Genomic DNA, 17570 nt, shown 5'->3' on the forward strand with positions numbered 1-17570 from the left:
TTCTGTATGGAAGTTTTGTCACAAATTGCCAAAGGGGGAGATTGTTAGGTTCTAAATGTTTAGAACAATTGGTAAATCGTGAACACAAACTTGTCTAGATATAGATCTTAGAGTCTATAGGTTTTATTAGACAATGCTCAAGGTGATTCAAGTCAAGATTTAAGAACATACAAGCTGCAGGAAGAAGACTTCATATTCTCCTGGTTCGATCGATCGAAAAACAGGCTCGATCGATCGAAAATCGTATCTGCAGAATTTTAAGTCGGCCCAAACAGCAGCTTAAGCCCATTAAGGATTAGGGTTTCAGATCTAATTCTCCCAATATATAAAGGAAACCCTAAGCCACGTTTTTAAGTGCTTTTAGAGAGAGAGAAAAGAGTTTCTCTTTTGTATCTAGGGTTTTGTACTCAAACCTCTCTAAGGTCTTTGTTGCTCATATTGCTGTTTATGTGAATCTCTTGTGAGATCTTTGAGGAGCTTTCCTTCACATAAACTTAGGGTTATCAACATCTTGATGATCATTCAGTTGCAGATTCAAGAACTTAAAGATTATCAAGCGGGGGTGCTTGTACTTGATTGAAGAGTCCAAGAAAGAAGGAGTACGTGGATTCGGAGCTTGCACGTGGTCGTGTCAGTAAGTTCTACTGGTGGGTAGCATTAGGACGTCAAGCGGGGAGCTTGTCGTCCTTATGTATGAACTTCGATTCTTTCATAGTGGATTCAGGTTTGCCTTGAGGATCGGTGGGTCAAATCCTCCCCAAGTTTTTACCGTGTGGTTTCCTGGGTGATCATATCATTGTGTCTTTTATTATTCCGCTGCTTTATTATTTTGATATGATCATTTGATTGCTTTAACCTAGAATTGCATAATTTGACTAAGTAACAACTTGACTAATTAATCTAGGCTAACCAATCTGGTTGTTTTAAGGGGTCTAAATTTCCTACACTTCTGATCCTATTACTGCAAAACAATTAAAAAAAAAAAAAAGGAAAAGGGGGATTAAATATGGGTCTTCAAGAGACTACCGAGAGCCCGTTTCGTGTACTATTTTTAATAGAATGACTATGATTGTGTTTGGAGAAAAGTTGAAAAATGCAATTTTTTTATTATTTAATTTATTTTTGTTATTATTTATAGGTCTAATTGTACTTGTAGGGTAGCTTGGATGTACTGATTTATAGCCTTTGGCTTTTACACAGCATCCTCGGCTGTCCCACATCGAAACAAAAGAATAACTTATGGTACACTACTCCTTCGCTTCACAGCTTATAAGGCAGAAAGTAGGGGAACTATTATTGTGGGGTATCCAAGTTACCCCACAGTACTTTTTGGTACTATTTATGAGTTTCACTATATTATTTGAATTATCTTTTAACTATTTAGTAAAAAAAATTTAATTTCAGCTACATAAGCTATTCCTAAACAAACTCTAAACTATATGTTGATAATCAACCTTTGCAACATTCTTCCTCTTTATGGAATAGACAACAATTGTGAACAAAATATGTAACATAGAACACGGACATACAACCTACTGCTATGGCTGAGCGACTATGAGATATGGCATACAATTTTGGTTGGTGCCCTTAGCTTCTATTTGATTAACTTTTTATTTTTATTTTTTTTATATTTTTTATTAATATGTGGGTGTTCATAGAGCATCTAATCAAATCTAATTAAGTGTAGTTTTTTTTTTTTTGGATAAATTTCAACCTATAACATCCTCTTCCGATGATCATGCTTTTTATTGTCAAATCAAGACACCAATAATTTTTTAGTGTAAGTAGGGATTGAACTTCAGATATCTTATTCAACTATCAGAGACTTTACCGGTTGAGTTAATTTTTTGTATAGTTTGTTGTCTTATACACATTGGGTATATAATAACTTAAAGGAAAAATCACTTAAGTTGATCCCAGATTATTGCATAAAAGACTTAAATTCATGATCTTATGGGTCACTTAATGCTTGAAAATTATTAGAGAGACCTCACAATTGGGTCGGGTTAATAGAGTTTAAATCAAAATGGGTCATCCTAAAAAAGTTACAAGCAAATTGAGTTGACTGGGTTATGGGTTGACTCGTATTTTTTTCACATGCACAAATAAATAATAATAATAAATGAACAAGAAAAATGCTAAATGTCAAAAAAAAAAAAAAAGTTAAATAATACATAGATGCTTAAGCTTACACAATTCAATGTTCACTAACAATATTATCATCATAAAAGTTAGGTGATTTGTCGTTGAGTACCCAAAAAGGCAAAAACTGAATAGTTTTTATTTTTTAAATATTTCTTACATTAAAAAAACCATAAGCCCATAACTTTGGTGGCATTCTTGCGCGACATACTCATAATATATAAAATTTGTTCAAATTGGAAACAATGAAAAAGATGCTGGCTTACTTGCAACAGATGAGGCTGACAATGCAAAAATCTTATGAGTTTTATTGCAAAAATTTGAGGCTCAAACCAATGCTGAGTCTTTTATCACATCAAATGATGTAAAAATGTTGTTTTAGTCTAAGTTTACAATATTGAGTTTATATTGTAAGCTTAATTTCTCTAAATCTTGTTGACCCGTGGTCAAAGTAGAAAGAAAACTTTATGGTGGCTACTATTTGATTCAACGTAGTCATTACATATGGAATGATTGACGTCATGTTACATTTACATGGTTTAGCATTTGGAATGATTTGCTAACTTTGTTTAGTCTGATTTTTTTTTTTTTTAAATGTTTTTAAAGAAGGGTTAGGTCGCAGGTTAGACAAGTTGGCCTAAGTCGACTTGAAAAGAAAAAAAAAAAAAAAGGTTTGTTACGGGTCAACTTGCTTTTAGTTTGAGTAAAAAATTATTGGATTTGGGTCAAGCTAATAGATCTGGATCCAATTTTTTTCTCTTCTCTCCTTCCAACCAAATACCCACCAAAAAAGTTTTCATTCCTATTTTTTCTCCAAAGTTTTCTATCCACCCTATTTTACCTTCAAACAAACACACCCTTAGGGTTGATTGATGATTATATTTTCGTACCCTTCATTAAACATTGACAAATAGTATTAGATTGGGGTAAATTTAGGTTTCTTAGGTTTTGTATTATAGTTTTTTCAATTAAATTCAACTAAATTTTGTAAAGCAAATTTCACTTTCCCCTCCTTAAGTATAGGGTAGTTGTTATATCCCCCTTCAGATTAAAAAGTGAGAATATCCTCTGTAAGGTATGAATACCCCATCTGATTGTATCCTCCCGCGGTGCCTGGCGCGGTGCGGTTTTGCCCCTCGTCCCCGAGTGCAAGACCAAGCAAGGGCTAGACATTGTACTTGTAATCCCACATCGGTTAGAGAGAGCGCCCCACTACCCTTTATAACGCTTCAGGAGCTTGGGTAGTGTACCACTACTCACTTTTGTAAGGTATGAATACCCCATCTGATTGTATCCTCCCGCGGTGCCTGGCGCGGTGCGGTTTTGCCCCGTCCCCGAGTGCAAGACCAAGCAAGGGCTAGACCTTGTACTTGTAATCCCACATCGGTTAGAGAGAGCGCCCCACTACCCTTTATAACGCTTCAGGAGCTCTCTAACCGATGTGGGATTACAAGTACAAGGTCTAGCCCTTACTTGGTCTTGCACTCGGGGACGAGGGGCAAAACCGCACCGCGCCAGGCACCGCGGGAGGATACAATCAGATGGGGTATTCATACCTTACATCCTCCATTTAACTCTAACTTTCATTAATAAGAATTTTATCCACTCTGTTAGTATTTTCAATCACATTAGCGGATTTGTGTTCAAAACCCACACTAAAGTAACTTCAGTATTAAACTCAAAAAAAAAAAAAAAAAAGTAACTTCAGTACCTTCCACACGTTGTTATAGTCAGGGGGAACATTGAAATTGTTGAATACTTTAATGGTTGCAAATTATAATCCATCATATTGTTATTTTATTAAAAAAAAAATTATCAGCCCTTACGTTGCCACAATTATATTTTGGCGAATTACAATCCATCAATTTTTGTAATTGTATTATTATTTTTATGTTTAAGTACTTTATACATTTTTTTTATTAGGTTGGTGTCATATATATACATACATATATATATATATATATATATACACACGCAAAGTTCAAAGAAAGTCAAATTAGATTCTTAATTGAATTCTAAAGGCCCATTTGGTAAACAATCTTAAACACACATTTTTAGTTTTTAAACAATATTTCACACTTTTTCACACACTTTTTCACCTATATGTATTTCAAAAAACTATAAACAACATTACTCAAATTTTGTACCACGTGTTTTATTATTTTTATTTTTATGCTAAGTGAGTTATTGTATCAATTAAGTTTTCTTAATTTTGCTGCTAAACGCGAAAACCAAAGAAACTACTATAAAAACTTGGCTTGAGTACAATGCATCCGGCCATTAGGATGGCAACACATGACAATTTTTATAGGGATGAAATGCTGCTACTATTTAGTATTTTAAAAAAAAAGAAAAAAAAAAAAGAACAAGAGATAGAGGGGAGAGAAGGTCCATAAGGCAGAGAGAGAGAGAGAGAAAGAGAAATCTGAATTGCACCACCGTCAGGCTGGCCTTCTGTCAAAGCTCTGGTTAAAATGTAGAAACAATTGAAACTCTGGTGGTGAGAACTTCTCACTGAGAAGGGGTATTCTCTTAACTATAGAAACAAGTTTCACAAAAGCTATTATTGAGAGCGATTCTCTGCAGGTAGTTACAGCTCTTCAGAATCCTACAGAGAATTCATCCTTACTGGCCATGTCAATGAAGATGCTAGATTGGCTGCAATGTCAAGCATGAAGCAAACCACGCAGTACATACATTGGCGTGAAAGGCCTTAATACACGGTTCTTAAAATGTTTGGTTGGAGGCAACTCCCATATCTATTGTAGACGTTGTTCAAAAGGATTTGAAGTAATTGGTTTTCAGTCTCATTTTTCAATGAAAGAAATTTCCAGTTCTCAAAAAAAAAAAAAAAAAAAAAAAAAAAAACGAAGACAAGTCTAATGTCCCTCAAAATTTTATATTTATATTATGGGGGCAAAGTTTGGGTCCAATGTTTGGGATTCTATTTGTTGATTCTGTTTGTTTTTATGTGTTTGAAGCCAAACATGTTGCTGCAACAATGTCATTTTTGGATTCTGAATCATCCTCTCATGGTGGAACCACAAAGTACAAAGCCTTCCATTAAATTAGCCGTGATTGTCAATGCACGCAATCAACGTTTACACCTCAATTTGATGGAAAAAAAAAATCAAAATTTAAATGTAGAATCTGAGTTGGATTTTTTTTTTCTTCCATTTTCTTAGCTAAAGTACTCTATAGCAAAATTTGATTCACAAGATGTTGTGTCTCTAAATGAATCTAGAATTAGTTGCAGAATTAAGGGTGTCTGGCATTATCTACTTCACCCAAGAAGGAGATGGTATCTTGAAATTGCAGTTATTTTATTAAGGAAATGTAAATTTCTATTTTCTTATATAAAGTGATAATTTTCATTTCAAAAACTTTCAGGCCTAGCTACAGAACTGGAAATATTTATGGTCTTTATACCTGCACTTCAGGGCTTCCATGTGCATGCTCTTGGGGATACAACAAACGGTTGCATGTCCCATTGGTATATTTCAATGAACATAATGTTTGTGTCTTTCTATCTGAAGCATTTAGGGGAGAAGAGAAGTAAAGAGTCTCCACTTTGTTCCAATCAAATGCCATTTTGTCTTATTCTAACTATCTGCTTGCAGGACCATAATTCAATCCTGATGTCAAGGTTAGCACAATTCAATCCTAATATGCCCCATATCGGTTTGCTGAATTATAATTGCAGAGCCACTCCTTTTAGCTTTCGTAGGATGTTTCTGTTTATTTTGTTTAGATATTTTCAAAATCCATAGTGTGATAGATATAATTGTTTCAAACAAGGGATTTGTTTCTCTAAATTCCTTTACTTCTCTAAATGGTGCATTTTTAGTGTGTTTGAATTAGGATTTTGTTAATTTGTTGAAAGTGTGTGTGAATGTGTGTGTGTGTGTGTGTGTATATAAAGTTCAAGTACAATTTTAGAATTCAAATTGAATCAAAATTAGTTTCTAATTGTAGTATAATTTTCTACCACGTGACTAATTAAATTTTTTTTTTTTTAATTTTAGTGCCAAGTGATCCCCATTTGTAATTTTCCATTTCATGCGTAAGCACAAGTTACATGTTAGTTTTTTTTTTTTGGATACTAGGCAAAGAGATAACATCACATTACAAAATTTGGAGTCTGTCTTGCTATAATATTAGCAAGTTTCCTACTTTCAGCTAATACAAAGTCTAAAGTTCTAAAAAAACAACTAGCGTAGAGTATTGCTTAATAACATTATATATATCTTCTAATAAAGTCTCAATCCACCAAGGCCAGTGAGTCTTAGACCTCCAAAAGAGTTGGATTTCCTAACTATTAGTTAGGATCACCACTCTTTGAAGACCCAGATGAACTGTGTAGAGGAGCGCCTCACGGATCGCAGCAAACTTTGTTTTCTTATGATATTGGAATGCTGTGAGAAAGGCTTTTCTGGCGAGTTAGCTTCCTTCCTTTGATTTACCTATCAAGGAAGCACCTCTTCTTCCTCTAATGAAATTTCTGGAAATTTCAACTTGACACAACAATTGCCAATCTTCTTGGCATGGCCAGGCAGGAGTAAGATGCTGGATGTCTCCTTTTGTTGTTTGTTCTTGACTTGTAAAATTTTCAATAAAAGTAGCATTGTACTTGAGAGTTAAAGCAGTTGAGGTTAGCATAACCTCATTTATATTGGGTAATTTTCCTTCGGAGAAGATGCCATATACACCAAAGGGTGACAAATAAGGTAGGAATGCAGTTCTTGATTCGATGTTCCTTTTGGCTTCCTTGGATCCAGTTACTTATCCAATCAGTTGTGGTGTGGTAGGGAAGAGTGTCAATGCGAATGGTTACCTAACCAAATAGCTCTAGAGAATGGGCATTTAAGAAACAAGCGGTCTGAAGTTTCCCTGTCTTCTTGACATGCTAGTTAATATATGTAGAAAAGTGCTCATGCTGCCAATGGCAACTCCAAGAATTTTTTTCAGGATAGTCATTAAAAAAATTTAATAAAAATAAAATTTGAATATATTAACATCATAAAATAAAAACATATGCTAATACATAAAGTTTTAAAATTTCATTTCACAAGTTTTTATATTTTGAAATCATTGTGTGATATGATAATTTTACTATTAATGTTATCTACTACATCTTTTTCAATGTACATAACCAAGCAATTATTAAGCTACTGATCTCTCATTCAATTACTAACATATTGCCTAAATAAGTAATAATATAAATAAAATGCATTATCTTTTTGAAAAAATGTATCACATAAATCCAACGAATTCGGTTAAAGACTAAACCAAGTACTAACAGACTTGGGTTTTTAGGCTAATTAGTTTGTTTGGGCAATTTTTGAGAAGTGTTATATCTACAATATTTTTGCAACACTTTCATAACAAAGCTTAGGCAGTAAGTTTTTATTAGTTCTAATTTGAACTTACCACTGAAATTAATTTTCAGTTCAGCAGTAAAAACCTACTATTTAGGATTTGTTACGAAAATGTTGTGAACATAGCATTTCTCGCAATTTTTTAGTTTAACATTCAACGGACCAAAAGTTTGTAGAGGTTGAATCTTATTTTTAATGGACTCAATTGTTATTAAGGGTATTCAAGTTTTTTTTAGGGTGGTCAAAAGACCCATATTAATTTAAAAATCAAAAAATTTTAAGGTATATTATAAATATATATATATATATATATATATATATATATTCAGGGTGGTTATGTGACTACCCTGATTAACCCTTGGCGCCGCCCCTATGCAATGCATGAGTAAATTAAAATCATAAATATATATATCATAATTAAACTTTTTCAAACAACTCATTTTAGTCTGAGGTTAAGTTTGGTAACTCAACTCAAAATGCATTTTTATAGATTTCTAGGTATGAAAATGAATTTTGCTATTTTTGGGCTTGTTTGGTAAATTTTGTTGGGACACAAATTGGCAGAGAGGCTATCAGCAATGCCGACATCAATGGCTATGCTATATTCATAATCTCCCTTTGCCTCAAAAAAGAAAGCCATAAGAGACGTCAATGATCAATCAGTTGCTTCTTAAATGGATGCTGGTGCAGTATGCGCCCTACGGATTTCAGGAGTCTCCTTACAGAAGCTCTCTACCTCATCAAATTGCATTTGCTTGAACATGGGCCTCAGCTATGTACCTGCCATTTCCAGGCAATGCAGTTATGCTACTAAACAAAGGGAGGCGTGAACCCAAAAAGTATACAATTATCTATACACCACTACTACACGAAGGGAAGTGTGAACTCAAAACCCAATGAATCACAGACCCAAAGGAAAACTATGCTCACGCATATTCAAATGACAAGAACCCAAAAACTGACATTTTAAAAGAAGGCGAACAACCACATCTCACCCCATTAAAAGTCACAACAGAGCAGGACAGTCGTTATTTCTATTCCTCCTAGAATAACATCAAAACACTGCTTAGGAATTTTATCAAACACGTTGTGTTACTTTTGTACATGTATTTTTGCATCAAATTAGTAGAGGAAACAATCACCACATTGCAACTTAAAGCCTTAAACCAAGCAATTCAATCCAAAAAAACAGAAGATTAAAAAAAAAAAAATTCGGCGAGTTTAGGGATATTGTGATTTGTGAAGAGAGCAAAAAAGATTTTGAAGCCTGTCAGACAGCCGTGCGACCATCCCAACCAGCCCAAGCCAGTTAAGAACGATCCTCTACAGTTCGGTGACTCTAACAGAGACAACGAGGCCGTTAATCACGCTCTGATCGCACGGCCATGGTTCATCCACCAGGTTTGGGGTCCTGTCTCCTTTGTGAGCAAGGATACAGAGGTACGATCCTGTAGAACAGATCCTGTTCAAGTAAGGTCGTGTCCTCTCAAGCTGCTTCGCTCTAAATAAACTAAAGTTCTACTTACTATCTGGTCGATATGGGACAGTATTGTTTGGTTTGAATCAAACTACTTGCTCGTGGACAAAAATGCCCCTTTGAACCTTCCCACTTCAGTCCTTGCTTGGCTGCGCAAGGACAAAAATACCCCGGCTCCTCGGTCAATTACAATTAGGACAAATAGTGTCTCTGTCTCCCTGGCCCCTCGGACAAAAATGCCCCTTTAAACCTTCCTAATAAATTGGTTAGAGTTGTTCACATGTATTATTTATAAGAATAAAATATACTTGTAATACATTAACTTCTTTAATTATATTCAAGATTTTTTGGTGGATTAAATTTAATTATTCATGAAGAAGATAACATTGTGTGTTTTATTAGACTATACAAACAATGGTTTAAATTTATTGGAGAACGGAATGTACAACACCTAAGAGCATCCTCAATAAGGTTGCTAAAGTCAATTTAGCAGCCAATACTCTCAAAATGACTTGTACAACAAAGAAGCTAAACTCAAAATAATTTGAGTATCATCTACAACAAGCTATTATCTATAGATGATAGCTCACTGTAGCTTAAAACTTAAAACAAAAAAATAATTTTTTAATGTGTGGTGTTAAAAAAATAGTATTTTAATGTGTTAGTTGTGATTATTATTTATTGTATTAGATATTTTATTTTATTATATTATTTTAATGTGTTAAATGTTAAAATAAAACTTTTGATGTTGGGTGTATTATAAAGTATGGTGTTAAAATAGATAAAATAGTGTTTTAAGTTGCTAAAAGCTATATTTTTTAGCTTTCTTACTGTGATACTCTAAGATTGTGTATCTATTTTTTACCTTATTCATAACAAAGTGATTATGAGTAATTGGTTATGACATACCATTTTGGTTGGTGCCCTTAACTTATTCTTCTTTTTTAAATGCGAGTGCTCTTAGAGCATCTAATTAATCTTCGGATAAGTGTAGTTTTTTATCCCATACATATTGGGAATACAAATAAGGAGAAATCTCTATTTTTTTTAATAGCTCAGTTGGAAATCCCAATCTAATGAACCTAATATACTACCCCCACCCAGGACCACTTGAACTTGAGTCCTTAAACCCCACAAGCCTTTAAGGCTTGGGGACGTACCACTCCACCCAACGTGGGCGGTGGTAAATCTCTAAAGTTGATCCTAAGGTATTTGATGAAAGACTTAAACTCATGATCTCATGGATCATGCAACACTTTAAAATAGTTAGACAAACCCTCTAGGGTTGATTGGTGATCGTTAATTGATCCACAATGGATTCATACCCTTCATTAGTCATTGACAAATGGCATTAAAAAGGAGGTAAAATTTAAGTATAGTTTCTTAAGTGTTGTGTTTTATGTTTTTCAATTAATTCAATTATGTGGTTGTAGTTAAGAAAGATAACATTGTTTGAACTACATTAATCAATACAACCACATGGTTGAATTTAATTGAGGAACTTAAGGTATAACATGTAAAGAACTATACATAATTTTTTTTTCTAGAAAAATTGTACTTTTCCTTTCTAAATATATGACAACTACAATGCCCCCATTTTGGTTTAAACATAGTAGTATCCCCACTAACTCTTGGTAATAAGTATTTTTCCCCCTCCAATAGTATTTTTAGAAACATACATTGATTTGTATTCAAACCCACACTAAATTAACTTTAGTATTCTTCCCATTTTGTTATAGTTAGTGTGGGGGTGGGGGGAAGAGGAAAATTGCAATTGTTGAGTACTTAATGGTTGCAGATTACAATATTTAACAAAGATAATGCATTTTTTTCATCTGTGCTTGTTTGGTAAATTTTGTTGAGACAAAGAATTCATTTTTCTTAGAATGTACTTTTCTCTTCTTATTTACTAAAAAAATTCAAGGATCCATTTCTCATTCTCATTAAGTGAGTTGGGTGTTGTGACCTCACCTACAAATCCATCTTTTTTTCTCAGCAAAAAAAGTTATCCCCATTATAAGCTATAACTGTACTCCTTTTGTCATTATCCTCCTCATTTTTACTAAAATCGAGGATTCTCATTTTAACCTCTCATTCTCGTTTTAACCTCTCATTCTCGTTTTTACGAAAAGGTAAGGACCCATTTAAGCACAATTCACAAGCTCAAATGATCTTTCTCCTTTTTGTTTTCTCTTCTCTCTTTTCTTTCTCAAGTCCTCTCCGTCAAAACTAAACTCCTCATCCTCCCATTCTTCTTCGTCCACCTCGACCTTGAAAGGTGTCTCAGGTCTAGTTGAGGTGACAACACAAAAAGAAGCTAGTCAAGCTATAAAGGAAAGTTAAGGAGGTGTTGAAGTACCATGATCGTGCAAAGAGGAGGATGAGTACAAGAGAATATGATGCTCATGATGATTACAAATCACGATGATTCGATCATTGTGAAAATGAAGGAAGAGGAAGAATTTGCTTAGATGATCATTGTGGATAACTTGTCAATCAATCGTCTCCCAAAAAGGTGGCTCAAAATCTCTTTTTAGAAATGCCTAGCTTTTATATTAGAAATCGTCTCCCAAAAAGGTGGCTCAAAATCTCTTTGTTTGCGGCACCGATACAAATTTACGATGAGGCAAATTTTTTTGTGGTGTTTGGAGGTGGGTACGAAATTTCTTAATTTTTTTTTTTTAAAATTGTAAAATAATTGGTTGACATTAAAATAAATAAATAAATTGGGGATCATGTAACTGGTATATATTATTTTATTTGAAAAATTATTATGTGAAAAATTATCTTTTTAAAAATGATAAATTATAACTTATCCATTTATGGTTTAACTCAAATTTAAGTTCTCTACTTGTAATTTGAAATTTGATGTTTTACTTACCTAAACTCTATTCGGTTAAGCTTTCATTATCAACCTCTTTATTTTTTGTTATAAAACACATTTTAATACAAAAACATGACACAAAACATTTCAAAAGGTTAGGGTATGACGAAATCTTTTCACACTATATCAAGTTGCCCATAAATTATATGCAAATTTGCAACAGAAAATGTTATAAAAAAGAAAAAGAAAAAAAAAATTGAGGATTTTTAATTTTACTTTTTTTTTTTTTTATAAAAAGGACCATACTTGGCAATATCTTCAGCGCAACGTTAGTAGACATTGTATTCTGCACTGTCATTTTGACAGTAATAAGAAACGAATTAAAATCACAAACCCAATACACAAAATGTAACACTGTCATTTTCGAAATTTCAGACAGAACAATAAGAAAAAAATTTGAAAAAAAAGAAAAAGAAAAAGACCCACTTGATCTGTTCATTAATTTCAGCCTCATGTTCATTAATCTCGGCCTCACATTCATAGAATATTTCGGGCGAGCAAAAGAGAGTTGTGGGACAGGGAACAAGATCAAGCTCTTTCTTAACCTCTTCAAAGAGTTGTGGGACAGTGGTCTCCCATTTTTTCAGTAATTGTACATTTTTGAAAAAAGCAAAATACATTGTATGATCTTTTGTGTTTTGTGTTATGTCTTCAGTGGAGTTTAAGTTCTCTCTCTCAAACCCAACCAATATTCATGCTCTATTTTCTTTTTTCTTTTTCTTTTTTTGTCTTTTAGTCTAATACTGGATGTTTGCTTCATTTTGATGGGTTTGTCACAAAAAGCTTTCACACTTAGAACTTTGTTTGAGAGAAGTTTTGATATTAATTTGTATTTGTTTAAATTTTTTTATGTAATGTTCATTAATCTTTTCCAAAATTTTAAACCCTAGCTTTTTGATATATTTTATGTTATATTTTCGAATTAAAATTTGTTTTTTTAATGGCAAATGCAAAGATGGGTAACAAAAGTTTAATAGAATAGAGTTCAGGTACGTAAAGTGTTAAATTTCAAATCACAAATAAATAACTTAAATTTAGGCCAAATAACAGGAGAGTAAGTTGTAATTTGCCCTATTAAAAATAATGTAATTTTCTTGTTACTTTGAAAATCGTAGAAATTGTTTAATTATAACTTTGTGAAAGAACATTGCTTTTTTATACATGACTTATTATATGTATTTGGAATCGGGTTATATGCATGTAAAATTAAATATTTATTTTTAAAAAAGTGATATTTGGGAACCATCACCTTGTTATGAAAAAAAAACTACAATCCGCTAGAATGTATTCCAACTACATTCCACTAGAATACATTACGTGAGAAGAGTTACTAAACAGTAAAACCTACTTTTAAAGGCTAAAACGCTTAGGCCGTAATGGATGAAAACAATTCATTCAAGGAGGGTTATGATAAGAGAAGTCACTGAAATTGTTTAATTTAAAATATAAAATTAAATAAATAAATAAACAAAAGACCAACCACCTTAAGATTACATGCATGGAGTTGGACGGTTGGAGTAGTGAATTCTTGTTTAATAATAAAAGCAACACTAACAATTTAATGAATAGAATGTTTGACTGTGTCAAACATTGACACCCCTAAATGATAGTAATCAGAGAAACAAAAACAGCCAGACAAATTGCAATTACAAAACTATATTCACTAGCATATGAGCATTTCATCCTGTAAACAAATTCAATATTTTATAAGAAAACATTCAAGGAAATATAATAAATTAAAATTAAAAAGTGGAAATTAATTATTAAGGAGCAAGAAAGCTCCAGCAATTGTAAGAACTTGATCTTCAACATGAAAAAAAACTGAAGTCAGTGAGAGGAAAAGGTCAGAAGAGGTTATCTTATTCTTAGTTAATTCTTGAAACCAAATCCAGACCACTTTTTAGTTCCCTCTTTCTTCCTATTTGAGTTGGAATCAAGAAGATTTTCAAGTGATTTTCCCTTTCTGTTCCGAGTCCTTTTGGTGTCTTTCAAAAGCTCTACTAGCCTCATTTTCTCATCTTCAGCATCTGGATTTGCTGTTCCAAGCTTTTGTTCTCTCACCTTGAGGATGTATTCCAGTATCTCAATAGCATCTTCCACCCTGTAATAAATACCAAAACTCTGTAACATAGGGCACTAAAATTATAAAGCGACAAGTAAGAACAAGGTTCAGATATTATGTATCCACAATTCTATGAGTATCTTCTTTGAGCTGTATAGGTCAGTGGCAGTGGGCTGTTCTGCAATGTCACAATGCATGCACTAGTCTTCAATGGTTAACATTCATACAAGATGAGATAGGCTACCAAAAGAAGGGGGAAAATATAAGTATATCAGTATGTCTCAAATGGTTAAATGATAATAATCCTGGAAAACATGACAGATTGCGGTTAGAGCTTAGAGTACAAGACAACAGAAGGCTCACTTAAAGGTTATGAAGACTTGATGTGGTGTGATCAGGTGAGTACCACCCCGTAGGGGTTTGAAGATTGTAAATGCCTTCAGAAATAATCAGGGTGTGCAAGATACTTATATATGCATATGCATGATGAAGACAATCACGGACCTGTCTAAAATAACAATATTACAAGAGAGGAACGGGACAAAAAGGTGATTCAGCAGAAAAACTTAAGATATAGCAATCAAAAGGCTAAGAAAGAACTAAAGACAAGCTTGAAATGATCATGAAAGAAAGCTCACCTTCCCATGGCATCATAAGCTGCTGCAAGATTGCTATAAACTCCAATTGTGTTCAAGTGAAATGAGCCGCACTCCTGCTCTAGTATCTCCCTCGCTTCTTCAAACAACCTGGCAGCCTCATCTATCTTGTACAACTGCACGCAAGCCAATCCCATCTGATTCAACACTATTCCAAAGAAGGCTGACTTCTTCTCCCCATTGGAATGAAGCTTAGCTATAGCACTCCCAAAAGAGTTCCGAGCCTTGCCATACATTCCAATCATGTAGAACAGCACACCCATCTGTGCTTCTAGCCCTGCAATTGTGCTCTGCTGCCCAGGGGTATCCTCCAATAACTTCACTGCCTTTTCCAAGAGCTTCAGTGCCTCCTCCGGCTCATTTATGGCTTCATAGATGGCTGAGATTTCAGTCAACCCACTGGCAATTTCCTCAGATGTGGAACCAGGAACAGGTTTTGCATATATCCTCATGGCATTCTCACAGTATGATTTGGACTCTCTTAACTTGCCCGTCTTGTAGTAGAGGTCAGCAAGGTGAATAAAGACTGATGCTACAGAAGGGTGATTGTCACCCCTTGTGGATTTGAAGACTGTAAGTGCCTTCTGGTAGGAAAAAACAGCCTCATCAAATCGGCAGAGAGATGAGTAAACATCACCAATGCTAACATCAATAGCTGCAACCTCATTATCTTGACCATTGGAAATCATTGACATGCTAGCAAGGACAAGGTGCTCAAGTGCAGATTCATAATCTCCCTTTGCCTCACAAATGAGAGCCAGGAGACGTCGATCAGCTGCTTCTTCAAGGGATGCTGGTGCTGTATGCTCCCTATGAATTTGAAGAGTTTTCTTACAGAAGCTCTCTGCCTCATCAAATTGCATTGCTTGAACATGGGCCTCAGCTAAGCATCTGCCATTTCCGAAGTCAAATTTTTTATCATAGCTATGCATAACATAATATTAATTAATATATTATTATATTCTACCTATTTCGACCACCACATAAAAAAAAATACAAATAATATTACTAGAACAATGTTACGCAAGTGTAGTTATGAATTATGATAAAACTCTGCGGTGATGCATGGGTTGTGACTTGTGTGTGAAGAATGAGAGCTCAATAAATAAGTTCTACCAGGGTCCAGGGTAGTAGATAAAAAATAAAAATAAAAAAACTACGAATAATTTATAAATTAATTTGGTTAGGAGGTGAAAGATATGTTGGGCCCAATTGCCCAAAGCTCAATGCAACGGCCAAGCGCACGTTAGCATCCCATAAAATCACAAGCTAGAGTGAGCCGTTAGCTACTAGTTACAAAATAAAAGGTACGGACTGTTTGCGGAGCTTACCTGCAAGTCTCTGCAACTGTCGGATCCGATTCACCCAGAGTCTCAATCTGGATCTGCAAACCCGACCTGTAACACGAAATGGACTTGTCCACCCGCCCCAGCATCGAATACGTGTCCCCAAGCTGCATATACCCGGAGAACCTAGCAAGCGCAAGATCCGACCCGTTTTCATGATCCGTAACCTCAACGGACCGCTCCAGAACCGGAACCGCCTCCTCAAACCGACCCAAACTACAGTAAATCGAGGCCACAATATGCAGACTCATCACCAGCTCAACCCCATGACCCGAACCCGAACAATTCTCGAACGAAATGGAGGCCCGGAGAGCATAGTCCAACGCCTTATGCGGGTTCTCACCCGAAGCCATAGCGTCACGGGCGAGCTTCAACAGAAACGGACCCAAATCCGGTTTCTCGAGCGAGGAATCCGTAGTGGGTACCTTTTCCGGAGTCTTCTTTCCGGGCCGGGCTCTTGAATTGGAGGGAGACGGGCTTTTGTTGGAACATCCATTAATCCGGGTCGGGTCTCCGGGTATGAAAATGGGTACGGCCGGTGTCTGAGGTGGTGTTTGCTGCACTGAGACTAAACCCGGCATCGTTTCAAACTCAATGAACCCACAAGCCACAAGCCACAATTCCAATTCCTGAAGTTTTTAAAGTTACAAACTTGAAAAACTAAGAAATGGGTATGGATAAATGTGGTTTGAGAAATGAGAATTGAGATGTTAGAATTGAAAAAAGAGGTGACTTTACTTGTGACTTGCGAAAGTGAAGAAAAGAATTTTGCCTTCGTGGGTGAGTGAATGAGTGAGTGGGTGGGTGGGTGGGTGGGTATATTTTTATATTATAGTACAGCCTATAGGGAATTGATTAGTGGGGACGGAGTGAGTGAATGAGTGAGTGGGTGGGTGGGTGGGTGGGTATATTTTTATATTATAGTACAGCCTATAGGGAATTGATTAGTGGGGACGGTGGTGGTGGTGGTGGTGGTGATGGTGGTGGAGAAGTGTTGCTTGGAAGAGACTCCTAATGATGAAGGAGTTTGGGTACTTTAATTTGATAACAAGCTTTAGAATGAAAAAGGGAAGGAAAAGAGAAACAAAATCCATGTCTATTCACATGAAGGGGCTTTCATGAGACGGTCTGTGTCTGTGTCTGTGAGTGTGTGCGTCGTACTTTTAGCCAGGAAGGAGCCTCCTCTCATTCTCCTGCTCTTTTTCTTTGCGGGTAATTTACATTATTCTCCTGTACTGTGTGCTTGTTTAGCTTCAAATTTACACTACAGGATGGTTTTGAAGACTTTACGTTTGAAAAGTTCGAATTAAAATTTTTAATTACTTTTCAAGCATCTTGTCTTTCATTTATTATTAAGAAAAAAAAATTAAGAGACACCTTTGGTCTGAGAAATATTCTTTTAAAAATTTTATAAGAAAAGAAACCATAACTAATTTTTTTAACAGTTTTTATATTTCTCGTTGTCTCAAAATTTTCTTATTAATAATTGATTTAAGAGCACCTGTTAAAATTACTCTATTATTAATTGAAAAGTAAGGTTTATGTTGTAATCATGCTTACGCATAGAAACATTCAACAGCAATAATAATGAGGTGATCTTGACTAGGTAAGTGAGGTAGTCATTT

The 17570-nt window shown here is 34.8% G+C and overlaps 1 protein-coding gene and 1 non-coding gene across 2 annotated transcripts; both read right to left on the minus strand.

The window, feature by feature from the left end:
- Window positions 1–8784: 8784 nt before the first annotated feature.
- Window positions 8785–9000, minus strand: LOC112035514 (small nucleolar RNA U3). Its single transcript, XR_002885513.1, has one exon. It is a non-coding gene; the product is annotated as a small nucleolar RNA U3 (small nucleolar RNA).
- A 4617-nt stretch (window positions 9001–13617) lies between these two features.
- On the minus strand, window positions 13618–16771 carry LOC112035511 (protein KINESIN LIGHT CHAIN-RELATED 1). Its single transcript, XM_024068336.2, has 3 exons — window positions 15931–16771; window positions 14582–15490; window positions 13618–13982 (listed from the first exon to the last, which is right to left on the minus strand). The coding sequence occupies exons 1-3, from the start codon at window positions 16524–16526 to the stop codon at window positions 13751–13753; spliced, it is 1737 nt and encodes a 578-aa protein (XP_023924104.1). The 5' UTR covers window positions 16527–16771; the 3' UTR covers window positions 13618–13750.
- Between the last annotated feature and the right edge of the window lie 799 nt (window positions 16772–17570).

This window comes from Quercus suber, unplaced genomic scaffold (genome assembly GCF_002906115.3).
Source record: "Quercus suber isolate HL8 unplaced genomic scaffold, Cork oak 2.0 scaffold_391, whole genome shotgun sequence".
NCBI classification, from domain to species: Eukaryota; Viridiplantae; Streptophyta; class Magnoliopsida; order Fagales; family Fagaceae; genus Quercus; species Quercus suber.